Consider the following 27,626-nt stretch of genomic DNA (forward strand, 5'->3'; position numbering starts at 1 on the left):
TTAAAAGAATAAAATAACAAGTGTTCTTATCTGTGACAAATGTGCATTCTCTACCCTTGTTCTTTTTGCCAACAAGGAAGCGTAGAGAGTTAGAGAATGCAGTGGCAAGAAGAGATGCTTGTGCCTGTAGTACTGTCTTTAGCAAGAATACCCTTCACAGGTTAAACAAATCATTTCCTCTCTTTACTGGGTTGTCAGTGTCAGCAGTTGATGCTTGATGCTTGGTCCCTGATACAAATTTATCTTTTTAATATTGTTCCCCCACACACATTGCACTTGCAAAAAGATAAAACAAAACCCAGGAGGAAAAAAACTGAAGTGCCCAGGCTTATTTTAAGTTTTCGCTCTGTTCCTTTTGAGACCACTGAAAAACTTCCTGCATTGTTTAACATGCATAATTGGTGGTGTGTTAAAATAACGATGCCAGAGGGGGGAAAAAAGTGCTGTCATCAGTGCTTGGGAGAAGATGGGAGAAAACTCCATTCCACTTAGATTAGTTAGAAAGGAGGTCTCTTCTGCAAGGTCAGGATGGATATTTAGGCCACTAGCCTGCCTAATAAAGGCAGGGATCCGTGACAGTATTCTCTGTTCAGTTTTATTTATGATGGCATAGCATCCAAACACAAGTGCTTTTGAAAACCTTTGCTTACAACAGTTTTGGAAAGTCCTGGAGTCTGTGTGCAGTAGTACACTAACTCATAGCAAGCATGCTCTTGTTTAAATGCTCTCTGTACATAGAGGTTATTCTAGGATTGGGTAGTGTGAATTTTAAAAAGAACAGCTAACCTGATATAACTTCAGGTGCAAATAAGAATTCATTGGCATATCCAACAAACTGTCTCTTTTGCAGAGGTACCATAGAGCTCACTGTTGAGCTGTTCCAGTTTGCTTTGGGATATATCTGTGTTCTTCCTCAGTTGTGAGCACCTAAATAAACCACAGATGAAGCTTCCTCATAGCAAATATTTTCCAGTGTAAAAGTATGTGTGTAGGGTTAAAATGTGAATGCTTTCTAGTCCCTTTTCAAGCTCAGTAATGTTCTTCGAAAGACATACGCAGGTTTTCTTTACAGCAGAGTGATCCAGTTTAGTCAAGAGTATTTTCCATCTGCTGAAGACCACTAGTTTCTCTCGTTTTGGTAGTACCTTGTACACCTGTGTTTAACGCTGTGATCTTCAGGTGTTAGTACTAGATAGCCTGTTCTGCTTTCCTGGCTAATCAGTAAATTTAAAGGAATCTGCAGCTCTAATCCATGGCTTTCCTCATAGCATTTACTTACTTACTGTAATTGGAATCTGGTTTCAAAGTCCAGTACAAGACAATGTATCCCACTCTGTGCTTTCTTCATCTAATAAAACTAGCAAAGCTGCTTTGGAAGAAAAAAAGAAAAGGAAAAAAAAAGTGCTAGGCATTTTGAAGTCTAGGAACGGGAGTTTCCCCAATATTAAAAAAAAAAAAAATCAATAAAGAATTGTGACAAAACAGCCTAATTAAGAAACTAAGATGCATGTAAAAAGCCCTCTGGGTGTGCTGTATTCTGAATTAACAGACACAAACCATGTCTGGTTTGCTGTCCTGTTATATAACAGAACTATGCAAAGTGAAAACCAGGCATGTATTTACATGCATTCTTTAAATATCAGGCTTAGATGTAGGGACAGCTCTGTATGAAGTGGCATGTGCTGGAGGCTCTATTAGGTAAGAAAAGGTATGCTTAGATGGAGGTCCAAGTTGCTGACAGACCAAAGTTAAGCATAATGAAAGGAAAGCAATGGAGTGTCTTGGCTGTGTAATTCATTTATGCATTGAGAAGCAGTGTTGTATGAATAGAATGAAATGCTGAGAAGTTCCCTCGGTAAATGAAGAATCAACAAGATTAGCTAAACTTTCTCTGCAGAGCGAGTTCAATCTTGTTTTATAATCTTTTGGATGAAATGTGGTATCTACAGTGCGTTTGACCTATATATGTACCTTTCTATTTTGTATGCTAAGATACTGGTGGATCATTTAAAGTGACTTTCAGCAAATTTAAACAAATTTTATAATTGCCTTGTTAAAAAAAACACAAAAAACCACTGATATGTGTAAGCAGTTAAAAAGAAGAGTTGAGGAGAACTTAAAGAAGTTCTCCTTTCCCTGCAGACTGTGGAAAACTGACAAGATAACATTCTATCTGCAGTATCTGTAGGAGTGTGAAAATACCATCTCATTCTGGATTAAATCTTGCTATTGCTGAAAAGAAAACCCTTGCCTGAAGAATGTAAAACCATATTTTGCCAGGTGTTTTTTTCCCCAACTGGGAATTTTCAAAAGTTTGCCCTTTGATAGGAACTGTATTTTAAGACTAAACTGTTGATTGAAAAATCAAAATATGATTTTACTTGCAATAACACTTAATCAACCATTTTATAAATGCAGTGTATGACAGCAAGGGGAAAAACCATCCCCTGCTATTTGTATCTGACCTATGTAGGAATGTAAACATGGGGACTAACACTTACTTTCCAGGGTTTTATTTTATTTTTGTTATAGTTCAATTCATAGATAAGGGGGAAGGAATCCTGTGTACCTGTATTGATCTCTCTAGCTTTTCAGCTAATGTTCATGTCTGCTTTTGATTAGGTTTATTATTTACATCTGTCAACACCAAGCATGAGGCTTGTGGGGTTTTTATTCTTTTATAAGTAGAAGTTAACATTATTCCCTCAATGACTACTTCCTATTTTTTGCCTCAATTTCAACTTTGTCCTTGTGGTAGGTGGCTACTGGCCATAACCCCATTGTGCTATTAGAAACAAGCTGTTTCTGCCTCAGATTTTACATTTGTTAAAATAGATTGTACAAGTTCTAGGATTAGTGAGAGTCTTGGAGAACCTAGCAACTCTTAGTATAGGACAGCTGGGAAGAAATGCTGTGCACAGCAGTTGAATTAACTGCGGATTCACTCCTACATGCTCAGTTATCAGGAATCAGACTTGTGTAGTCAACTGATGTCCTCTTTAATAAATGTAGAATTTATTAAATCCCACCATTCTTCTCTAACACAGGTGCTGCTGACTCATATCCTGCACCTCTTGCCCCAACCACCTTCCAATTCTACTCTCTGCATAGGTCAGTAAAGGACAGTAAAACTTCCATAGGTTAGCAAGACACAAGGGTGTTGCCTGTTAGACCAAGACAATATGGTTCACTTGTCTTATTTTTCTTTCTACAAAAAAGGTCGCAAACCATTCCCCACAGAAGTGAAGTAGGAAATCCAGGACTCGTCTAAAAAGACTTCTTTTTACATCTGGCATGGTTCTTGTCCTGACAAACATGAAATTCATATTGTGAACACAGATAATGCTGAGAGGGAAATGAAAGGTCAGCTATCCTAAGTCCTGCTGGTTAGCGTAGTCCTGCAGAGACTGTCAAGTGGTGAAGGCAGCCTGAAAGACTTGTTCACTTGGCCCTGTGTGCTGGCCCTGGTCATATGCCAGCGTGTTTCAGTCAGCTGGGAACTCAGAGTCCAAGTGAGCAATCAGGATAAGCCTGTCATTACGCTAGAGATGGGGCTGTAAAAAAGGATGGCAGGAACCACAAGCGTATGCTTTTTTTGGTGACTTTGAGCTGCTCCAAAGGGGTAGATAGTTACTACCATCCTTCCCTGAGAACTCTTGCCTTGAGCTGATTACGTACTATATGTGTCAGGTGCCAAGTGGCTGGCAGAAATATGTGTGTCCAAATAGGGTGCTGCTGTTTTGTATTCTAGGCTGTGGGTTTTTGTATTCTAATCCTCAAAGGATTTCTTTTTTTCCCTCTCCAAGAAGTGGTGAGCTTTGATTTCTCTGTGCAGACACGTGTATAGCAGCCCTTCTAAAGATGACACTGGAATAGCTGCTCTTTCTGCTCCCTTGATGAAATCATTTAACCTTATGTGTATTCTCTCATCTTTCTGCAGCTCTGCCACATTGTGTCTCTGGCTACCAAAGTGAGCATCATGGCATAGGAAGATTTTCTTAGCAGTATTGCAGCTGTCTTTGAAAGTGAAGGCTGGGGAGAGAGGTGAAATATTTTAGTCTCAAGAATATATAGGTTAATATGAAGGCTTTGGAGAACTCAAACAGAAAATTTTAATAAATCATTACACGTATACACCTCGTATATCTAGACATGAAAAGTAATTGGGGCAAAAATATTTCTTACTTATTGGTAAAACCATTAGTTACATAGTTGGCTTCTCCTTCCCCTTCCTTCCCCAAACCCCAAGCTGCCAAGGTGCTCTAGTGAGGAAAATATTTTCTCTGATGGGCAGTATCCTCCATTCAATCAGGACATATCAGGGGTGTGGGGGGAAGGCAGTTGGCTTTAAATCTTTACTTTCTTCTTTTTTCTTTCTTTTATTTTCTCTTCCTCAACTACTATAACTCAAAACAATAGATTATGGCATTTATTATTATATTAAATATATATCTGTTGCTTAACAGCTAGACACACAAACTTACTCAATAGATGAGCTATGGCAGCTGTCAGCCAGGATTAGTATAGTCCTAGTTTGACTGTGAATCTACTACTTTTGGTCTAGGTATAAAGTACTTACAAATTCAGGCTGTGCCTGTGAAATAGTTTCTGCTGCTTTTAATATGCAAGCAGATGTCAAATTGCAATATGCCAACAGGGCAGGAAATTTCTGGCCATGGCCACTGTGTTGCCTGTCTGCATGATGAGTCTGAGGAAGTTGTTCTGCCAATCTAGCTGTGACCACCCAAAGACTTAGGATAATGACTGAGAGGGTTTCTTTTCTCTTTATTTACATGTAATCCTGAGACAATATTATCTAGATCAGCAGAACTTTGTAGTGTGTATCTGACCTGGGAGTCTTAACATGTGACTAAATTTTTTTATTATTGGAAAGATAAACATTAACAATGAAATGTTTTGTTTGCATTTAAAAATCTGATTATTATAAACAGCTGACTGCTACTGTAACTTTATAACTGGAGCCAGAAAACCTAGGTAACTGCAAAAACCATGGAGGACACATAGAAGGGTGTGCAATTTGCATGGCATGTTTTTTTATTTTTTTTTATTATTTTAAAGTAACTTAGGAGTTACTTTAAGGCTTTTCTTGATTTTAAAAATCATGAAAAAAGTCCATACAGCCTCTTGTACCACTTTTGTATTTGTTTTGCTCTGCTGCTGCTGGATTTGGTTAAAATTAAAATCTGCTTAAAGATGAACAGCAGTATAGAGTTTCATCTGATATTATAAATTTAAACCTCATTACCCTGGACAATTTTATTATGATTGGCTAAATTGTTAGTATTGTATGTACCCATGATTAGATAACTACTACACAGTTTTCTGGTTTCTTCAAATTGAATAAAGGATTTGGGTGTCAATGTGAAGAGATTGCTGTTGAAGCTTTATTCCTTGTAGGAAGGTCTCCGAAGTACTTTGTAGTAATTCTCAGTGGTTTTCTGTGCATTAAATCTTTACATCCTCTATAAAACAACTTGACAAAGAAGCAAAATCACTCCATGTTCCTTCAGAGTCAGAAGTTGGGACAAAGCCTGAGAGTCCTGAAAGGATGCATCAGTTATTGCTTTAATGGCCTCTGCTTTTGAATGCAGCAGCCAGCTGTGATTGTCCTTTGTGTAGATGGTAATACTCTTGAGAGTAGAATGAAAGCCACTGGTTACGATTTCAGGTTTAATAGTTCAATTACATCTCATTTCTTATGGAGAAACACTTCACATTTTCAAAAGAAAATTGTTCATACCACTGGGAGAAGCTTAAAACTACCATTAGACTTATGTGTCACATCTCCAAGGAATGCTTTGTATAACATGGGAGGCTTCAGCCTCTTCAGAAGAGAGCTGGCACTGAGCAATATCTGGCTGTTCTTCTTCTATGTAATAGGGTGCCTGTGGGGCGGGATCTGTTGCTCTAGTTTATATAGCCTGTTTATTGTCTTGTGTCTTTAGTCTGGTTTATCCATCTATCTGGCCGTAAGTACCCCAGAAGTCCTTTTTCTTTCCTATTGCTCATTGTTATCAGACCCAGCTAATACTTATTAAAGTGTCTAGGATTTCATGCCAAATACAAAATTATACCTACTTGATATGCAAAACCTGTATCACAGCTTTCTTGCAGTCCTTAACTCTTGGAATAAAATCACTAACTGCATGTGGATCCAGGTACCAGTACATGCTGGGGGCCACTCCACTGGAAAGCAGCTTTGCAGAAAAGGACCTGGGGTCCTGGTGGATGTCAAGTTGAACATGAGCCAACAATGTACCCTTGCAGCCAAGGTGGCTAAAGGTATCCTGGGCTGCATTAGGCAAGGCACTACCAACAGGTCGAGGGAGGTGATCCTTCCCTTCTACTCTGTGCTGGTGAGGCCACACCTGGCGTACTGTGTCTGGTTCTGGGCTCCCCGATACAAAAGAGACATGGGACATGCTGGAGAGAGTCACTAAGGTGATCAAGGGACTGGAGGGTGCTCCGGTCCTCCTGTGAGGAAAGACTGAGAGAGCTGGGACTGTTCAGCCTGAAGAAAAGGCTGAGGGGGATCTCATCAATGTGTATAAATACCTGAAGGGAGTGTGTAAAAGAATATTTTCTTCTTTTCCTAGAAAGAAAACAAGGCCTTGCGCACTTCTTCATGCTTACAGAGGCAGAAGGTGATAGTTCTGTCCCATTTTTCCTTCTTCTGAAGGCCAAGAAGCCAAAGTAAAATGGCATATTCCACATACCTAGTTATGGTAAAGCTCTCTCACTTGGAGGCAGTCCCCAATGTGCTCGTTCTCTTACTTTTGTACCCTTGCATTACTTCTACAGGGACCATTTAACCTTGCAGCGGTATTGATCACATTTCAAACTTAACTATCCCTCCTGATAATACAAAGACAAGGACAGCTAAGATGCGTCTGCTGACTATTGCAAGCTTTTAAACCACCATAGAGACTTGCCCTAGCAAATTTTGACAGGCCAGTAGAAAAAAACCAATTTTAATAAATTCAATATTATGTAGCTTCCCAGTTTGGGAAAACCTTGCTGCTGTTCTGGGCTTGCCCCCAGCAGAAAATGGAGAAGTAGAATAAAATAGAGGTAGGAACATATCCATAATACCTATGTGGGTCCAGGCTTCTCCTTGCTATTTTCAAATTTAGTTTGAGAACTTTTCAGCCCTACTGGTACTCATGTAGAGAGGATGCAAGTGGCATGTGCCCAAAGGATCTGAGAGAAACTCCTCTCCTTTGCCCAAGATAGGGGAGATTTTACAACTACTTCTTGTGATATCTGGTAAATCTTGAGTGAAGCTGGTCATCAAGAGTTAATAAAAATGTCACCAAGCCCAGGAAACACAATGCTGTATTGGAACAATGCTCGGGTTTGTGGGGAAGTACCTGCAAGTGGAGAAAATTGTCTGCTTGATTATGTTCAAATAGCATCCCAGTTTCTACTTGTGTTAATGTCATCAGAAGATTTATTAATTTTATGTGTGTCTTAAATCTCCCTCTGCAATTGCAAGTCTGTTTACCTTCAGCAATAGCTCCAGGAACTCTAGATCTTATTTTTCTTTTTCCTTTGCCAATGTGCAGAATTGGAGTGGTGGGGAGTGAGGGAGAAGAGGGGGTTTGGCTCCTGTGAGGCAGAAGTTGTTTGACTGAAAATAAAGTCCTGCCTTCATCAGTACAAACTGTCACGAGGTGGGGTCTAAGGCGATGTGTAAATTCTGAGTTAGTTAACTATTTTCAGCTTTTGAATTTGGGCATACTTGAAAAGGTATTTTCTAAATGACATCTTTCAAGATATTAAGAACACTTGCACCATCTACCCTTTTCTTACTCTCCCTCCTTGCCCCCTATTTTCCCATCCAAAGACTCTTTAGAGTAAATTTTCTGTAGTTTAAGAAATCCAGCACAGGCAACCTGGGGCATTCTGTATTCTAGTGTATGAAAATAAAGGCATCTCTGACATTGCTTAACAGATTTACCAAGCAAAAGAACCCATATTTGCTGTTCAGTTGTATAGTGTCCACTCACAATGTTTGTTGAAGCCAAAATATTTAATTATTTCAATATGGGCAAAAGTTAACGCTGCTTGGAAAGCAGCTACGTATTTCCCACTGCACCAAAGCTATTTAAGCGTGTTTTGTGACCATCTTTGTTCCTGCAGCTGGGATGCATATAGTGCACTCAGGCTTATTGCAGGCATAAAGTAACTTAAAAGACTAGACTGTAGATCATAGATAATTGTGTGCTAATAGCCGATAGCTGTGTGTAAATAGGGACAGGGAGAGGGCAACAGCTTTGGCTGGAGAATATCTGTGTCTGTCTCTAAGGTGTTTATATAGAGACCTGGTCATCTCTCCCCCAAAATGTTAACTGCCTGGGCATGGAGGGGAGCTGTGTGCTACTCAGTCCAGCAGCTTCTTCCCCTTGGGTCTGGGCGCCCTTCACACCTCCAGACCTCAAATGCTGGCAGATCTTAATGTTAACTGTACGTACTGAGAAACTGAACTCATTAGCTCAGACTGAAGGTGGAGTAATGCAATGAGATAATGGCCCAGTGACAATGGAAACAGATACTTCAGTGCATCTCTTATAAGGTCAGTTGCTCTGTGAGGAAATAACAAAAAAAAAAAAAATCCCAGTGTGCTTATAGCATGCAAAATGACTGGAGAACTGGTGTTTGATATAACATTTAGTGCACTGTTGCTGGACAATGGAAGAAGTCAAAGAATCTTTTCAGGGATAATAGATCACAAATTGTGTCTATTGCATACTTTGGATGTCCTTTGGGACATTTAGGAAGTTCATCTGCAGACCATAGCAGAAATAAATGAAGCTACTTTGATTGGTCTCTACTCAGATGAATTCCTGTGATCCACTGTAGCTGCCTCAAATTTTTTTTTTTTTTTTTTTGGAAAGGGATGGCATTGTGTGTTTACTTGCCTGCTGTCGACCTGCCTGTTTTAAGGCTACTTCTCATTTCAACACTACTTTCTTATGACAAATTACTGCCTTGGTGAGAACTCTCTCTCTATCCTTTTCTATTCAGAGCCTGTAGGCTGTGGAAAGACACTGCACGCAGTTTTGGACATGCATTGAGTTTACCAAGAGAAAAACCTAGTTATGTACCTTCGTTCACTTTCAATGCTTCTCTTTTTATCTTCTGTAATAGCTTGTGTGTTGAAAGTGCATTTTTAATTAAATTATTTGCATCTTGTATATGCACAATACATTCACTTTGAGGGCATTTTTATTACAGTAGGAGGGTGGTGATACGTAATAAGTCTCAAGAATAATTAAAACCTGTGTTAACTTGTGTATGTTTTCAGTAGTGATTGAACTTTGTGTTGAGTCTCTGCTGGGTCCAAGATCAGATCTTAATCAAGGAGGAAGGAAGCAAGGGGTGTCAAGGGAAGGAAGAGTTGGTTGTAGGTACATCTAAGTTCTTACCAGTTGAAGATAAACCTCACCTGTCATGTTTATTAAAAAAAAAAAAAGTATACTGCTTCCAATTTTAGGTATTTAGAACAAGATAGTTTCTGTGCTCAACACTTATTGAGGGAGAAACACAAAGTGGGATAATGTTATGAATCAACTTTTGAAGATACTTTCACCTCTCCTGTATATGGATATAACCTCAGAGTTTTGTTCAGACAACCTTTGTTTACACTGAAGGGGAAAAAAGCAGAGTAACCTGAGAAGGCTTTAACTGCATCATGATGTGACAGAGCAAAGATTTAAATAACTGGGGATTTCTAGAAGAGAATATAATAAATCATTTTTCTCTTTTACTTCAAGGAGGTAGAAATACCTGTCAGAATTGGCAAGATGCATGATTTTGATCTGAAATTTTGACTTTCTGCACTAAATAGTCATTAGGTTTTTTTATCAATGTGTTTTCTACAGTCTAGTTTCGGAAAGGCAGGGGAGGCTGGGTCTTCCAAGTCCCTTCCTATGAAAGATGAAGATGGTTAAAAATTCTTGAGCACCTGAAGACCTGAACAGATGTTAAAAAGTTGACTTCCTGAATCTGTGGAAATGCCAATAACTACACTTGCTTCCCTAAAATATTGTCAACGAGTGCTTTGCATTCATCATGGCATACTAGATTCAAAGATGGGATAAGAAAGGGGGCTGATTCAAGGACAATGACTGGTGTCCTCTTGCATAAAATACTTTGGAAAAGTGTTAATTTGTCTGCCTTTACTGAAAAGTACAGTTTTATGTTGGCCTGTAGATGGTTTGACTTTGCCAGGGACAGCAGGTGAATTAACATTAATCGCACTAGCTTTGCCAAGGGTTCTATGACGTCCTACTCATACCTAATGTATGTATGTACCTATGTACAAGCTGAGGCATGTAACAGTGTTTTGAAATGGATAGTAGTTCTGAAGATGTCCCTAATATTAAACCAAATTGAAGAACTGCACTGGAGGTTAAATGCTAGTTCAGTCTGGAGGAGTGTGCTTGGTCTCTGGAAGAGATCTATTTGGGTTAGACTGGTAAATCAAGTAAAAGCTTATCTAATTAAACCCCCCTATTTAAATGTCAGAGCACCTGCACTACTTTTTCTTAGGTGAAGCAAGTTTTTAATATTTCATAAAATTATTGTTGGTGAATATAATAGGCTAACCTTCACAAAAAACTTGAGTGATTATTTTGGAAGTTTGAACAAAGGGGGAAAACCTGAGAGGGACAGACACTTTTCTTTTTCACGCTGCCAGGATTTTCCAAGAATGACTGTAAACTGTTTTCTTACAGGTTGTGTCAAATGCTGCTGGACAGGGAGTTGCCATCACTGGGAACAATACTTTCAACAACTGGAACTGGCCTAATGCTGTGATCTTTGCTGCTACTGTGATCACTACAATTGGTAAGTATTTATTATGTCAACTTTCCTAACTGTAGTTTTCTGTATGCTGTAGTGTGTTTGTACTCTTCCATTTATGTGTCAAGCTAGCCACTGGATAAAGTGCCTATGGCTGGAGTTACCTAAAGTACATGTTCACCTGCAGGTTCATAGAGGAAAAAACCAGGGTTTTGGCACTGTCTGCATGGGTATACAGAAAAGAAGTGCGTGCCTTTCCAATAAGTAACAGATTCAAGGTGCTGTTGGGGATGATTGGTGTCATTCCAGTTCCATTAATTCATGCACTTAAGTTTCCAAATCATAAAATCCCAAAACAAAAGCATTACAAAGCATTCTATTAAACTAATACTTAAAACATGTGCATATGAGGTTTTTGTATAGCTGTTCTGTTATTCACGTTCATCCTCTTAAGCTACTGAATTATCAGTGTTCTTGGCTTGCAGAACAATCTAGACTTTTTATTTATCTCTTTAAGAAGGCAAAGTAAAACAAGTTTTGTCTTCTACTACACTACTGATTTGTGCTTGTAAAACCCTCTTCATTGAAAGACTTCTTACTCCTTTGATGTACAGACTTTCAGAGCTCAACATCATCTGCCTTCTCCTTTTACAGAAAAATCTTTGCTATGTGGTATTGCTACACCCTTGCTACACCTACAATGCAAAAAAAAGGAATGCAAAATAACCAGACAAGGCTGGAGGTATACAGAAATGGAAGTCTTACTGTTAAACCATATGCAGTACTCTGGTTTTCTTTATTATTTGAAACTCACAATACCCAGCTTATATTATAACTTAAGACAAAAAGTTGAAGTCAGGAACACACCTAAATAAAAAAGCTCTGGCAGAAGTTCTGAAAATAGGCTGCTGATTTTAGAGCCTGAGTCTGTAATGCTGTGTTGGGTTCTGTGACCAGCAAAGAACTAAATTCAGTTGAAATACCTTGCTGTGTCACAAGTTACCTTGCACTTAACTCTCAAACTTGTACCCTGGACAGGTACCAGGTCACATGTTAAATGTGGATCTTCCGTGTGGAAGCTAGCTTCAGGATGAATTTTGAGCTTTTATTCTATAAAATTGAATCAGTCAAGTTTTTAACAGTGCTGGCTAAGGTTGGGGAATCATATTAGAAGTTTTGAGATGAGCTTTATTTCATATTTATCTCATCTTGTCAAGAAAAAGATGCACAAAATCTAGGAAACACTTAAAATGCGGTGATCTTCTCAGCTTGCATTAATGGAATACACGTTTGCTAGAGTAGAATTGGAAGGCATCCAGATTCAGAAGATAGCAGCTGGAGTAGACTAAAGCTCTTATAGATGGTGAAGTAAGGAGTGTCTGATACAGCAAAAGCCCACACAATGTTGTTTTGTGCATAGGTGGAATTGCCTTGAATTCTCTGCACCAAGAACAGACGGTGCACATACTTATGTCTTTTAGGTTACGGAAATGTTTCTCCAAAGACACCCTCTGGGCGTCTCTTCTGCATATTTTATGGGCTCTTTGGAGTTCCTCTCTGCTTGACATGGATCAGTGCTCTGGGGAAGTTCTTTGGAGGACGTGCCAAGAGGCTGGGCCAGTTTCTGACAAAAAGAGGAGTAAGCCTGGTAAGGCCCTTGCTTGTTTACCCTCGTGCTGTGTATTTTTGATGCATGAATTAAGCTTACACTTCTTAACTTAACCTGCTAATCTTGGTACTAAGTGATCACTTGCACAAATATGAATTTTCCCAAATGGTATTGTGTAGAAATAACTGAAAGGGGGATTGGGTCTGATACGTTAGTTCTGCAAGAAGTTTTAGCAAAATGAGATCTTGTAGAAACCTTATAGATCTTGCTATAGATCTTGCAGCTTCTATGGAGGCATGCATCTCCTTACATTAGAAACCTGTAGGACAAATGTAGGTAAGGCTCTATTTCACAGATGTTCTGTGCAAACTCCTCTGGCATAGAAATAAGCTGTCCTACTTTGTTCCCACCTGCTGCTCTGCTAGCATGAGTAATTCCTGCTGTGCGGTGAACCAACAAGAAAATAAGGTTTTGTTCTGAGTTACTGGCTTGTGGTTTTGTTGTTTGCGGCTTTTTGGTGTTGTTTTGGTGGTGGTCTCCCCCCTTCCCCACCCCCACCCCAATGAGCCCTATATCAGTTCTAACTCTCCACAGAGATGGAGGGCAATGCAGGGCCATAGTGCCTGGAGGACAGTGGGACTGGTTTAGGTCCTGGTTTCAGAAACAGAGCAAGAAATTTATTCGTTCAGCACCTGAGAAGAAAGTACAGAAAATGATGGTGAAATGCATGTGTGTGTGCAGCTTTGTGCAGAGGTTGCGTGAGTGGCAAAGGGTAGGAGACATAAATAGGAGAGAAGCATCTTAAACACTTCTGATCCTCTATACTCAAATGAATAAAAAGAAAGTCAGAGGTACTGACTGCTTTTTAGACTAGAGTGTTATGTCTGTATCCCATGCCTATTTATAAATTATCAAACTCTTCAAGAGTGTGAAACAAAACTATGAGGAAATAATCCTGTTTGAGCAAGTAGTTGTAAGAGTAGTGGGTTCTGCATAAAGGAAAAAAAAGTTGTGTATTTACTTCGGTCAGTGACTTTTATTTATGGCTGATAAACTGTTAGCACAAAACTCTGAAATGTCCAATAGTGTCAGATGATGCTTGATGCCATGGATGGGAAAAGAAAATTTGGAGAACTTTCCCTGACTTTTTTTTTTCTTTTTTCTTTACAGAGGAAAGCACAAATTACATGCACAGCTATTTTCATTGTTTGGGGTGTCTTGGTCCACCTCGTTATTCCTCCCTTTGTCTTCATGGTGACTGAAGGATGGGATTACATTGAAGGCCTCTATTTCTCATTCATCACTATCACCACCATAGGATTTGGAGATTTTGTTGCTGGTCAGTAATTGTATTTTATGTATTATTTCACTGCATGCATAGTGTGGCAGTTCTATTTCCCAACTCTAATTTGAAAAGGTGCTTTCTAAGCTTTTCCAAAACATTTTGCTGAAAAGAAGATTCAGTTAAAACTAGGTACTGATCCAATGGACTAGATCTGGCTCTTCAATCTTGGTTTAGATAGCTAAGGCCTTTATTGGGCTAAGTCTGGAGCCAAGTTTTGGAGTTCGTAACTCTTTCAGGTGCCCCATGTCCCTGTTACAGGCAAGGAGCTATCCTATCCACCATGATAGTTACGTACCTTTGAATGGAATCCAGTATACTAAGCAGGGTGCATAAGTACTGGGCAATGCTCTCTGTGCAGCTGTCTAGAACTAGTCAACAGGAAATGCTGAGCATACTGGTGTCTCCCTCCTAAATCTTGTCTTTCTCTAAAATCCACTGCCTTGTTCAGGGCTTTGGAGATGGTCCTTGTAAGTGGACTTCTAAATCCTTTTCTCAAGGAAGGTACCTATATCTGTACCTCAATGGCAAGGGAGAAGGCTTATAATTTTCAAACAGGAAAAAAAGTTTCCTTTTATAGCTTACAAGGAGAGGATAAGTATATTGCCATTTGATGTTGTAGTCCAGTGGTTAGAATACATGCAGCCAAGAAGTGGAAGACCTGGGATCAACTTTTACTTTCAGAAGGGTTTCAGATCCCCACTTATCACCTCTCAGAGCAGTGTTCAAACAACTAGGCTCTGTTAGTGTGGAAGGGAGTAGTTCTCAGGGTCATAACTTCAAAGGTTTATCAGCTGCGAGTCGTCTTTCAGTAATGTTCTTGTTTTTAATTCTTTGTAGGTGTAAATCCAGATGCAAACTATCATGCCCTTTACAGGTATTTTGTGGAGTTATGGATCTATCTGGGACTAGCTTGGCTTTCACTCTTTGTGAACTGGAAGGTCAGTATGTTTGTGGAAGTCCACAAAGCAATCAAGAAACGGAGGAAAAAAAGAAAAGAGTCTTTTGACAACCATCCTCGGTCTAAAAAACCCCTTCAAATGGGTACCTCAAAGGATGTCAACATTTTCAGCTTCCTTTCAAAGAAGGAAGAGACCTACAATGATCTTATTAAGCAAATTGGGAAGAAGGCCCTGAAGACAAACAATGACAAAATGATTAAAGTAGAAAATGCCAAACAAAACATGCAGAATGCCAGTATAGATGCCCAGGTGACTTACACAAAGACAGAGTCATTCGAGTATGATGAGGCTTCCCTGGACATTCAAAAAGGTCATGTACTGAGACCCCTGCCTGATAAACATATTGGAGATAGCCCGTTAGAAGGAACCATGTTTGTAAACCAGCTGGACAGGATTAGTGAAGAAGAAGGTGAAGTGTGGGATTCCAGAGACTATCGACCCTTAATATTTGAGAATGCCAATATAACATTTGTAAATGAAGATGATGAGGAAGAGGAAGATATCTCAGATGATGAGGAAACATCAAAATCCTCCATGGATGATAATCTTGCAGAGGAATCTGAAACTGCAAAAAAACTGGTAAAATTCCCATCCTCTGATGAATCTACCTTTACGAATAATGAGTTAGAACTTTCTGTGCCTTATGAACAACTGATGAATGAATATAATACAGTAAGCACTGTGAAGTCTGCAACGTGAAGCATGTTTGACAATGGTTTTCTGGAATTGATCAGTGCATATTGAACAAATTAACAGAGCAAGGAGAAAAGCATGTTTTTGCAGCTTTTCCTGTCTCTTTGAAAACAAAAGCAAGTCCCAAACTAATAAACTCCAGTGTTTTTTTCCCACCCTGAGTTGGTTTCTGAGCCCATCAGCTTTGCTTATCTGAAAAACTTGTAAAGTAACAGTTGAATTAGGAGTCCTGCTTCTTCTTGGGGTTTTATGGTTCTTGAACAAAGTAGAAAAGAAAAGACTAGTTAATACACTGGACCTGCTCTGCTTTTATGCATTTCATTGAGGAATTAGTTTGGGAGTGTAATTATGTTGTTGCAAAGAGACTGTTTGGGGCATCAAATGTGTTCGGTTACTCCATTAGCCTTTCACCTCTGAAAACCTGGATTTGAATCCTGCCTTGATTGCAAATGAAAGCAAGGGGGTTTTGTGTTTTGGGTTTGGTTCGGAGGGGGGGGTGGTTGTTTTTTGTTGTTGTTGTTGTTGTTTTTTTAAAGTTGCCCATTGTGAAATTGTTACCACAAAAAAATGGTGCAATCACTAGTTGCGCTTAATGAGAAACTTGGAATATATGGAATACCAAGACACAGATCTGAGCTGAGGTGTGCTGGCAGACTGAGGAGGAAGCTTCTGAAACATCTGTCTAGAATATGTCAGTTCTTGTCAAATCATAGTCAATTGTAATTTCATAAATAAAATATTAAAATGAAAAATTCAAAAGGAATGGATTGAGGAGCCCTCTAACAAGGAAGAATCATCTGGGATGAAGCTCACCAATTGGGCTGCTAAACTGCACATCAGCCCCAGAACTGTTAAAGAGTAAAATGACTGGAAGACCTATTGATCAAAGCATGTATGAGCACAAGCAGGATGCAATGAACTTTTCTAATGTTGAAAGTGTCCTTCCACTGTTCATTTCCTAGAGGAAATACTTGAATGAACCTTATACAGTATCTATGTACAGGTGAAGTTTTATTGACACTGTTCTTCTGAGGAAAAAATCACCTTGGGAGGCACAGATATTCTCCAAATGCCCTAATGCCTGTCAGAAGGGACCTGTAGCACTACTGCGGATCTGTGCAGTGTGTTAGTCAGTATTGTTATTTGATGTTCCTCCCTGTCTTGGTACTTCAGACTAGACTTGAATGAGAGATGGTTTTTGAAACAGTTGATTACACTTTGCTTATTTGTTTTGTTTTAAAGTTTGACCTATGTGCATATACAATGGTTATTCTATCCCACTTTCAAGAAGGCTGGGCAATGTCAAATCTTGGACAAACTGAGATGTGATCAAGTGACTTAAGGCCATAAGGCACTTCTTTTAAAGAAACTTTGGCTCTAAGCTCCTGAAAGTATTATCTTTTGGCTTGGAGATGGGCTTCTCATTGAGAAGGAAGTATGTTTCTACATAACATTTATGCTCAAATTGTTTTGGCTACAAAGAAGATTATACCATGGTTTTATTTTTCTTTCTTTTTCCATATCTATGTGTTAACCCTGACAGCTCTTGCAAATGAGGCTCTTGATTATATGCTGGCAAAAGGTACTGACTTCAGTTGTATCCAATATACTTGGAAGAGAAAATAGCCAAGACCTTTGAACCTTAACACGTCAAGTTCTATGTTCTATTTAGTTTTACAGTATTCAAGTCGTTCCAGTATGTCTAAAAGTTTCCAAAGTTCAGTGAGCAGTTAAAAGTTGTCTCATTCTCGTTTCAGCGTGATGCTGGCAGACTCACTAGCTCTGTAAGAAGAGCTTATGGAATATTGCAATGCTAATCTTGAATTACTAGCTATTTCTAATAACTGCTAATATTGGCTGCAGCTTCAGTTGCTGGCCTCTTCCACAGAAAAAGGAGGACATATGGGAAACTAGCACTCTGGTTGGATAGCCTGTTAATGGGAAGTTTTGAAGTTATCTACTGTGAAACAAGGGACTGTCTTTACTAATCTTTTTTTCAGAATTTTCCACTTATATGACATTTTTTCAAATAGAAAGTGAACACAAAACTAGGGCCAACTCTATTATACTGGCAAAAGTGTGGAATCGACATAATTAGATTTGGTAGTTAATCCATATTTTATGGTAATATCGCTGAAGAGACATTCTAATTTGAAATCAAAATTTATTATATTACTGCTTTTCGGAGCGAGGGTGACTGGATGAATTTGACTTGTATCTGACAGGAAAGAGAGAGAGGCCCTATCAAGAAGATTCTGATTTACTTATTATAGACACCCCCATCCCCATCATTTTAAAGTGACTCCAAGCCCTTCAAGTATTTCTATATATCTGAAGGGTTGTGGTTGACAGCTATACCTTGTAACTGTAAGAAATCGTAAGTAAGACTATACATGCATGATACACAGGATTCTTGTGTAGCAAGTCTAGCCTTTTTTGTTGTTGTTTAAAAAAGTGCACATTAACTTAAAAAAGAATAATGAGAAGACACTCCATATAGCTTTTGTTCTTCAACTTGTCTTCCATTATTGACACAAAGGTCAAAGTTTTAATGACAGTTAGAAAGCTACAGGACAGTGAGGAGAGAAAAGGCTTGCTGAAAGTGCATGAAATGGAAAAGCATAGTCCAATCTTCATTTTTAAAAAAAAGAAAAAAAACTGTCTTTAATACAGAAATAATACAACCCAGACATTTGGCTGGGCTACTTTGATTGGGAGAGGATTTTGCACACTGGAACCCAGACTCTCCATTCTCCATAGCAAAGTGCACTTGTACGCCAGAGCTGAGAATGGATGGGATCTGTTTCATATTATCAAGTTAGATGTGGCTCTCTGGCCTTTCCCAGTGTAGTCAGCATAGACTATAAGTCTGTATAATAAGTATCATGGGATTTAAAGTAATAGTTTAAATTTATTAAGACAAAGTACAATATTCCCACTTTTTTGGGAAACATGATCACACCTCACTAAACTGTTCTCAAGACATCCCACTATGTGCCTTAATCTATTCCTAACACTGGGAAAAAATTCCTCTTTACACAGAGGCCAACACAATTGGTGTCATTAAGCCCTACTTGTTTTCAGTGTTTTGGAGGGGTTTAGTTGGCGCATAGCTTTCATACTGGCTCCCTCCAAGAAGTTGAACCATTTCCCAGAGTTTTTAAAATTATGGTGCCATCTTAGAACTGCCAAAGTGCTAAGCAAGACAGCTTTTTGCCTGCCTGTCTTCCATGCCTTGAGAAAAGCAGCTGCCTGGGAGATCTAAATTAATGTCTTTTTGCCTTCATATTTACATGTAGTGAGTTAGAGGGGTGTCCAGGCTGGATTTGAGCTATTCAGCCCCAAAAGTGCCTCTAAGTGAATTCCCCAGTGCTACTTGGTACGGTCTTGTAGTTATTTCAATTATCTGGTCAATCTGGAAACATTTTCTTTGGATGCCATGTAAGATTTAATTTGGCTAACCAATAATGTTAACAGCTCTCTTAATGCTATGGAATTGGTTTTACAGGTGACACAGATCTCTTCCTGGAAAGAAAGGAAACGGGATTTTTTAAAAAAGAACAACTGAAAAAAAAACCAAAACAAAAAACAACTTAAAAGCACATGTAAGGAAGGGATGGAATAGAAGTAGAAACTCTTCTTTCTAGCTATTGCCTACAAGTAGATTGTATTTCCAGTCACATCATGTGAAGCATGGGTCCACCTTCACAATATAAACTTAATTTTGCCAAGATGAGCCAGTACTTAAAAAAAATAAAATAAAAAAATCCTGAAATGTGACAACAGAAGTCTGTTCCTACAAAAGCCCTTTTAAGTGCTATAGACTGTGTGACCCCATCCTTCATGACATCGTTGTGATGCTTGGTTTTGTCTTGTGCTGTTGAAGCCTGTTTTTACCAGCAGGGCATCATTTCCAGATACATATCTCACAGCAGGCAGTCTAACACATCTGATACACTGGTACGAAATCACTGAGGAAATATAAAAAGTGGTCTGTTAAATTTTCCTGAACTAATGATTTATGAATCTGTTGCTGGCAATGGATGTCACAAAACATGCAGAAACATAACCATAGACTGATAACAGGTCCATGGTGACACAGTTGTGTGTGTTTGTTGAGATTTTTTTTTTCTTTTTCTCCAGTTGATCTGTGAGAGTGTGTGTAGAGACAGACAAGCGTCACTGATGAGGAGAGCAAAACAAGCAATATACAAGTCTGACTTAAACAAAAATACCCCAAGAACTCTGTAGACTTGTAATTTTTGTGCCTCGTAGGATTTATTCCATTTGTGATGGATTTATCTTTTAAAAAATTAGCTTATCTTTCATATGGTTTTTGAAGTTTGTACAGTTCTGACTTATCACTCCATAATACGTCTGTCTGTTCTTTGTTGCTGATTGTCACTGGAATCACACTGTATGTAAATATTTGCTAAGTCTTTGTAAAATGTAATTTATTTTAATATTTTGCAATAAAAATTTTACAATTTTTCCTCTCTGTCATGAGAAGAATGGCAATCAAGAAATGAGATGTCTTTTTACAACTCCGTACACTTGTAATGCACCTCACAGATGAGACTGGTCCTGGTCCAAAGAGCTCGAAGGTAAGGAGCCGATAAAGCAAGTTGTTTTATGGAAGCAGATGCCTGTACTTGTATGGTGTATCGATGACTTCAGTTCAGCGGCATCTGATCTTCAGTTAGATACAGCATAGGAAAGTATTATTCAATGAGGATTTTGGACAGCTGTTGAAAGGTAAACAAAAGGTTGTTCTAGGGGCTGTGTTTTATCAGGGGAGGCTGTTTTTAAAGAAGTTGCACTGAGACAGGAAGTGCTAGAATTGGTCAGTACTACAATAAAATGGGTGTTTGACTGCTATCTGAATATTATGCCAGAGCTATTAAAATATCTGAGTAGCTGTTTATGAATTTTCACAAGATTTGTAGCAGCAATACTCACCATTTTGCAAGCTGGAAGTATTTGCAGTCCTTCAACTCCAGCAGCTTCCTTAAAACACCTTGGAAAATATATTGCTACCTACCTTAATGGGTAGCAAAATGTTACGTGGTGATACCCATGATAGAGATGGAGCCATCTGCAGAAATTGAGACAACCTCAGCTTGAGGGCAAAGAGACTGAACCTTGGCTTTTAGGCATCTGAATGAAATTGCTGAGGCCTGAGCTAGGAAAGTGGGGAGATGCATAGGCAGAGGAAGGAAGGGTGGACGCTGTCACAATTTGAGTAAGGGTAGCCGATCTCTACATTTTCCTCCAGCCCCACGACAGAGGAGTAGTGGAGGAGGAAGAGGCGCCTGATGGGTGACTGATGCCCAAAACAGCCAAAAAGGGAGATGGGGTCCCCTCATGGAGCTGAGGGCAGGACATAACATCAAGTCTGGTAAGCACCTGATAATTCTATCTGCTCCCAGCAGGTTGGAGCACACAGACTATTCTTCACCTCTGCCCTTGGTATTTTAGTATAGTGTTAGTAATTCATAGGGGGTAAAGTAGCAAGAAGTAGGAAAACAGGATAAACCTGTATCTGTTAAATGCCTGTTCTTATGGTGCATGCCTGGCTTTGGGTTCCTCTGAACACAATAGCTTAATAGATAAAATCGCAGACCAGCTGACACTTAAAAAAAACTGCAATCTTTTCACTGAATGCTTATCATAGGTCCTTAGAATGCGTGGTGCAACATGATACCAGCAACTTAACAGTCTGTGGAAACAGAGAACTCAAACCTTTAATTTTGGGGGATGAAGATGGTGACATAGCAGGTAGAGAGTTGCTGTTCAGGACTGTTTTACACAGGAAAATGCTACTTCACTCCTTTTGTGGCAGTTTCCTGTAGCTGGACTTAAGTCCTGAAGAACCCATAAAATATCTCTTTCAACCCTATGTGAGGACCTGCAGGGAGGTGTGGAGGTCTGTTGCCCTATAGTTTGAGCAGGAAGAGTTTTCTTTTTAAACTCACGACTTGTACCTTGTGCCTTTCAGCAAGGGTTGGATGGGTTTTGTTGGGGTTTGGGAGGGGCGGGTTGTGTAGTGTGGTGTGTTGGGTTTTGGGGGGGGCAGTGTTTAGACCTTTTTTTAGCCCCAACCTCCCCATTGAGTTTGGGCTGAGCGCAGCACCCATTCAATTTTGGCTTCTTTTTGTTCCAGAAAGCCCTCAGAGAACTCCCCTGACCTGCATGCAGACTGGGCCTTGTCTATGTACCTTGCTGGGCTTCACAGCATGATTGTAGGCTGTGGCTTTATTTCAATTCCATGCCTAAGAAACAAGGGCAAGCGATGGCTGGCTAGGTGGGTGGGAGCAAACCTAGCCCTGCCAGGGGCCACGCATTTCACTGAGAGCGAACCTGTGGCATTGCCTTTCCCTGGCAGGCCCTTCGCTGTCCACTCAAACATGTTCTTCACCTACAGGTCTTGTGTAGCCTGGGATACTTGAAGGGCTTGCTAAAGGATTGCTTTTCACTTTCGTGTTGGCAGATACCTTCTGTGATGCAGCTAATGTGAATCCTGCAGACTCGTGGCATGTGGCCAAAGTCTCAGGGAAAAGGAGTGTACTACTGACTTTCACTGCCTTGATTTCCATTCTGGCTCCCAAGAAAACCAGACGCATAAGGGGTAGGATTGTGGGGGGATGTTTGTGGAAACACAGATAGGTATCCAAGTGGGTGGTTTGTGTCTTGGGGTGAAAACAAATTGAAGCAGTGGTTATCTTGGACTACACAGCCACTCTAGCACAGGGAGTGGTACCGTGACTGATAGGAGCACAGAGGTCTCAAAGAAAACGCCCACAAATATTCAGCTTGCTGACCAAAGAAATTTGCTCTTTCTCATTAGAAGGGCTTATCTGGAAAGGGAGAGTTGAGGTGGACTGGGGTGCTAGAGGCATTATCCTGCACAGAGGCTCCCTGAAAGCCAGGAAGCATGTTCTAGTTAGGAGGGCTTCCTCTGATGACCAGGTTTCCAAGTACAGCCCATAGCCAGAACTCCTGGTTAAAAAAAAAATATATATGAGAAATATATTGACATATGAGAAATATTCTGATGGAAATATTTTAATAATCACTTTGGAGTCTACAAGTTGAACTGAAACAACTGTGAATAAAAGAGTTTTATTTTCCTATTTTTAGAAATTTTTTAATGGGGTGCCAGAAGTTGTCTCCCTATTGTTGCTCCTTGCTGCTCATAGGAAAGAGGAGAAAAGAGATGGTGACAACTCACTCTTCATATTTTGATGGTTATGTTGTTTTCTACATAGAGAAAGTTGTGAAAATACACCCTGCCCCCCTTTTCTCCTTACTAAGGTGGGACCGTGAATGACAGAGAAAGCAGAACAAAAAACCTGAAAACTTGAATTCTGAAACCGCGGTGAGGAGGTTAAAACACAAAACATCTGAAGTAAAAGCTAGTATTTTTCCCATAGGCATTCTTTGACATTTCCCATGCTAACCTTTAATAAAATTATTTTCGATAATTTCCTAAATATGCCAAACAAAAGTATTTGTGTTTTCAAATTAGCTCTAGGCATTATTTATTCAGAGAAAAACCAAGTACTTTGACACACTTTTAGTCTTATTTGAATTATACTACTTACAAAAGTAGCGTGTAGCACCATGATATGCCTTTTAATTGTAAGGAGAATGAATATACTGTATGAATGACCATAGTCCAATACCGAGAGCAAAAATCCTGTTCAAGGCCTGTCAATAGCTTTGCACTATTCTGTGGACTTACAGCTTTGGGTACTTGTTGATCACATTTTTGCTTATCTAGTTAAGTTTCTGGGTGTATAAGGAAGTATCATCATTCCTAATGCCACTAAGATCAGAGACAAAAATAGTCTTGTGTGCTTATTTGTGGGTTGGGCCTTACCTGTACTGATCAAAATAAACTGGGTGCAGAGGAGTACTTGTTCCTGCGTACTCCTGCTTGCTGGGCAGAACTGCAAAATATGTGCATGAGGATGTGAAATAAGTCTATGTTCACCTTGAAGTAGAAGTCACAAGTTTCTGAAGCTAGAGGATAAGTTTTTATTCATAAAGCTGTGTTGTCCTTCTCTGGCAACCTTCATATTTGCTGCTTATGGGTTGTACTTTGGTCGTTAGCGAAAAGTAAAGGAACAAATCAAGACTTGAGACACAGACAACTGATTTTGATATTTTCTATTCCTCTCAGACTAGCACTTTTGCCAACTCCATCTCTAGTACAGCTGGAAAGGAAGGAAAAATAGTAAGGTAATTGGTCTGCTTTTTAATTGCTGATTAGAATGGGAAATGAATGCAAAAGCAGGAGTAAGCAATATGCCTTGGACATCTAAGGGAGACGCTGCCCTCTTTGGCTGGTTTTGTGGCTGTTAGTTTTTAATAAATGATAGAAAATTGGTGGTTTAACTCAAATTGAGAAAGGCTTGCAACAGGGTCTTGCTTTCGCATAAGGAAGAAGGTCCAGGTTTTAAGATTTTCTTCTGTGCTGCCTTTCTTCACAAATTGGAGCTCTTTAAATTAATCAAAAATATCATACTAGACTCTAAGATGTACAACAGGAATCAGATGAAGGCACGAAGGTAAAGCGAATACCTATTTTTAAACTTTAACCTCGAAGCTCTCTGTGTGGTGCAAGTTCTACATCCTTTACAGCTGCTCAAATTGAGGAGAAAGCCTGACATTTAGCCCCTACTCTGATAACCTCAGCATGTCACTCAAGCAAAGTTAAAGGGATGTGGTGTTGAATTGAGAAAAAGTCTTTTAGGGCAAAAGACACAATTTGTATCAAGTACAGAGACCCAGAACTCTAGTAGCTGAGGAATCTGTTATTTGTGGGGACATTTGCTCTAAAACACTAGGAAGTAAATTTTCTGGCAAATAGTTTCAAGCAGTTTTCTGAAGATGATGTCTAGCTAAGTGATATTGACTTCTCTGAGGGAGTTTATTTCTATGATGTTTATCAGTAGCTGAAGAGTATAATCTTATGGGGACATAATAGCTGAAAGCAGCAAAATCTGCAGGAAAGAACTGGCAGCCTGTTAAAATGTGTAGGCTTGAGACAGACTTTTTCTTTCAGAGAATACAATAAAAATAAAAAATAAGGTGGAAATGGATTGAAGCTCTAACTGGCTTTTATTTAAAAGTTTCTGACCCCATATATTAATATGCCTGCAAATGCTCTGTGGTTTTGGAAGTGCTTGGGATAAACTTAGCTTCCTCTGGCACAGAAAGGGAGGAAAAGGCTTTGGGGTTATCATAGTTTATTTACTGAAAAATGACCGTTCTTTAAAACAACAACAACAAGATTCAGGATGGGGAGAGCAGTGACTCGTTTCAAACACTATTCTACTCAGACCTATGCAGTAATGACCCAACTCATTTTTCACAGGATACCACTTCCACCTCTTTTGTCTGCCTCTTCTGGCTCCCACCACCTTTCTCCTTGCTTATATGTCTTAATTTTCCCTTTCCTCTGCTGCATTGCGTCTGCCCCATTATGGTTCCTGTGGCCCCCTGGGAATGCCACAGCTGCCTGCAGGCAGGACACAATGGCCACTTGGCATGTCAGACTGACAGCCAGAAGATAGATTTGGCTTCTCCCACTCAGAGTGCCAGCCTGAACTTCAGCTAAAGGAGAAAGAGGTTGAAAAACCAAGGCACCCAGCTGAGTGGTCATGGCTTCCTTCAGTGAAAAGGTTCAAGCTTTTGCACATTTTCAGCCATGCTATTTTTATCTGCTGTGGATTTAGATTTGCAGGGATGTGGTTCAGTGAGGGCAAGGGTAGAGCTTCACCATGGGGCCATGAAGTGGACTAGGCAAGCCTATCTAAATACTTGCAGAGACTTGTTAGTGAGGCTGGGGTTCAAATGGTTTTTGAAAGAGGCTCTGCCTATTGTGAGTTGTAGTTGCACCCTTTCCAGCTCCATATTCCTCCTCCCCTTCTTCCCACTCCAGTTCCCTTTTACCACCACTCCTTCACTCCCCAATCCCATTTTATGACCACAGTTGTCCCTACTGCTCCAGCCCCTGAACTGGGAAGATAAAACTCAGCTCTTTTAAGTCTGGAACTCTCCAGAAGGCTTCCAAAGCCTTAGAAACAATTTAGGTTGTTGCTGTGTGTTCAGACTGCTTGACATGACTACATTTGTCATGTAGATGTGACCTAAAACTATGTTCCAGTTGCACCAAGTAAGCAGCATAGTTATCACCTGTTTAAATAAACCTTTGGCTCCTAATCAACAATGCAACAGAAAAGAAATTGAATAGAACAAAATATGTTTGATTATTTACTAAAGACATAATGGCCTGGAGACTGAAAACAAAGAGTGGGACTGAGAGCCAGATGGCAACCAATATAACCTAGACAGCCTACATGTTGAGTCTTTACGGTACAGAAAACTCCCACGGTGGAATTTTTTAAGCACTAGAAAAATCTTTATGTGCTACTTTTCCAGTTACAGTTGTTCCCAATAAATGCCAAAACTGTAGCTTTAAAAATATCATAGATCTGTGTCAAGCACAGTTTGTGTATTTCATAACACTTGAATGTAAATGGCCCCAGAACATCAGTGGGAGGGCAGGAGTGGGAATGGGGTGTCTCACCACATCTGCGCAGAAGCCACCATCAAGAGATTTGCCATCTGAGTTGTCAAGGAGTCTATAGAAAGCTAATAATGCATGAGAGCACAAGCTCATAGCATGGATATAGCTGGTACCATGTGCTGTAGTTGAATTCTAGTGTATTGTGGTGCCAGGGAGCATAAAGGGAACATTTTAGGCAGGGACTATCAGCTGATTACAGACACAAAAGAACAGACCATGAATAGTGGGTGCCACTGGCCCCAGGCAGAATTATCAGCAGTATTCACATAGTTTGCATACCTCTTGGCTGCCTAGTCATGAACTGAGGTAGAGGAGTCGTCTTCAAGTACCAGGGATAGCTAGCACTACTAAAGTAATTGTATTTGTACACAAAAATATAACCCTGGGAATGAGAAACAGGGCTAGATGGGGACAGTCATCGTCTAGAGCTTTGGGAAGGAGGAGGACAATGGAGTGACCCTCACTCCAGAGCATCTGCACACAGTAGGTACTTTGCACAAGGGGTGGAAAGAAGCTTTGTTAACTACAGATGAAGAAGATTCTTCTACATACCCATGTCCTGCTAAACAGATCTTTGCTTTGGTTTATGTTTAGGCCTGGCTGATATTTGAAGGGGCAAGTGTAAGAACACGAATTTGAGTGAATGCAACAGCTTTAGGACACTTTCTCTTGTTTCTCTTGTTGGAGCTGAAGACCCTCTCTTCAAGTATCCCTGTGCACTGGGACTCTGGGATGTGGCATGTTCCCTTAACAGGAGTCTGCAAGAGAGGAGGGCAGAGCATGCGCTGCCATATGTTACCGGCTGGGAAAGGAGTTTGGGGAAGCAAAAATTAGCATCTACTCACAAGGAGCAAATAGTAGAGGAGATGTTTCCCCTCTTCCCAACTGATTCCCCCACTGAATCAGCACAGTCATCTTCCAGGGTTAAAAGCAGCTAAGCCTACGTTTTCATACTGAAGATCTCCATTATCTGAAATTTAAACAAAAACTGATCTGTATATGCTTCATGAGAGGTGTATAACCTTCTCTTGTGGTGAAGACTCTTCAGGAGGGAAGCTGACAATTACTGAGGAGATTACCTTGTTTCCTGTTGCTCCAGACTGTGAGGTGTCTCATGCCTTGTTACTGCTTGTTCATTCACCCATATTCTCACAGGGAAGGCAGTGGTACTTTTTCCCTCAGGATCAGACCAGAAATTAGGTATGTCTCCTTCTCAGAATCCCTAATGCAAGCTTAGTTTTCCCTCAGCTGTTCAACGCTATTTATAGCCTTGGAAGGCCAAAGAGTGTGAGCAGATCTCTTTCCTCCCTAACTTGTGACTCTTTGCAGTAAGCAAACTTGTACAACTGTGTGTAGACAATGAGTAGCCAGGTAGTCATCACTTTGGTGAGATCTACTGGTGGTGTTTCCAACACCACCCTTGGGACTTTTTTTTTTTTCAGGTAGCCTAATTTTTCTTATGTGTAATATGCAACTCTCTGAAGTTTAATTTCATGGTCATTTTCTGTTCTCATTAGAAAGTAGAAATAATTAGTTCCTGTTCTCATCTTAATTTTAATTTTTGGCTGCCCTGGGTGCACAGGTCTCTGGGCAGCA

The 27,626-nt window shown here is 39.8% G+C and overlaps 1 protein-coding gene and 1 long non-coding RNA gene across 2 annotated transcripts in view; one reads left to right on the plus strand and one right to left on the minus strand.

Annotated features, from left to right (window-relative positions):
* The window catches only part of KCNK5 (potassium two pore domain channel subfamily K member 5), a 36,612-nt gene extending 17,096 nt beyond the window's left edge, over positions 1–19,516 (plus strand). Inside the window, exons 2-5 of the mRNA XM_075042933.1 lie at positions 10,761–10,872; positions 12,309–12,475; positions 13,607–13,775; positions 14,619–19,516. Coding sequence (XP_074899034.1) covers positions 10,761–10,872; positions 12,309–12,475; positions 13,607–13,775; positions 14,619–15,439 — 1,269 coding nt within the window. The 3' untranslated portion in view covers positions 15,440–19,516. The remainder of the gene's footprint in view (positions 1–10,760; positions 10,873–12,308; positions 12,476–13,606; positions 13,776–14,618) is intronic.
* Positions 19,517–20,043: 527 nt separating this feature from the next.
* On the minus strand, positions 20,044–27,205 carry LOC142038011 (uncharacterized). Its single transcript, XR_012652498.1, has 3 exons — positions 27,110–27,205; positions 26,876–27,000; positions 20,044–20,178 (listed from the first exon to the last, which is right to left on the minus strand). It is a non-coding gene; the product is annotated as an uncharacterized LOC142038011 (long non-coding RNA).
* Between the last annotated feature and the right edge of the window lie 421 nt (positions 27,206–27,626).

The sequence above is a fragment of the Buteo buteo genome, chromosome 12 (genome assembly GCF_964188355.1).
Source record: "Buteo buteo chromosome 12, bButBut1.hap1.1, whole genome shotgun sequence".
In the NCBI taxonomy this organism is placed as follows: Eukaryota; Metazoa; Chordata; class Aves; order Accipitriformes; family Accipitridae; genus Buteo; species Buteo buteo.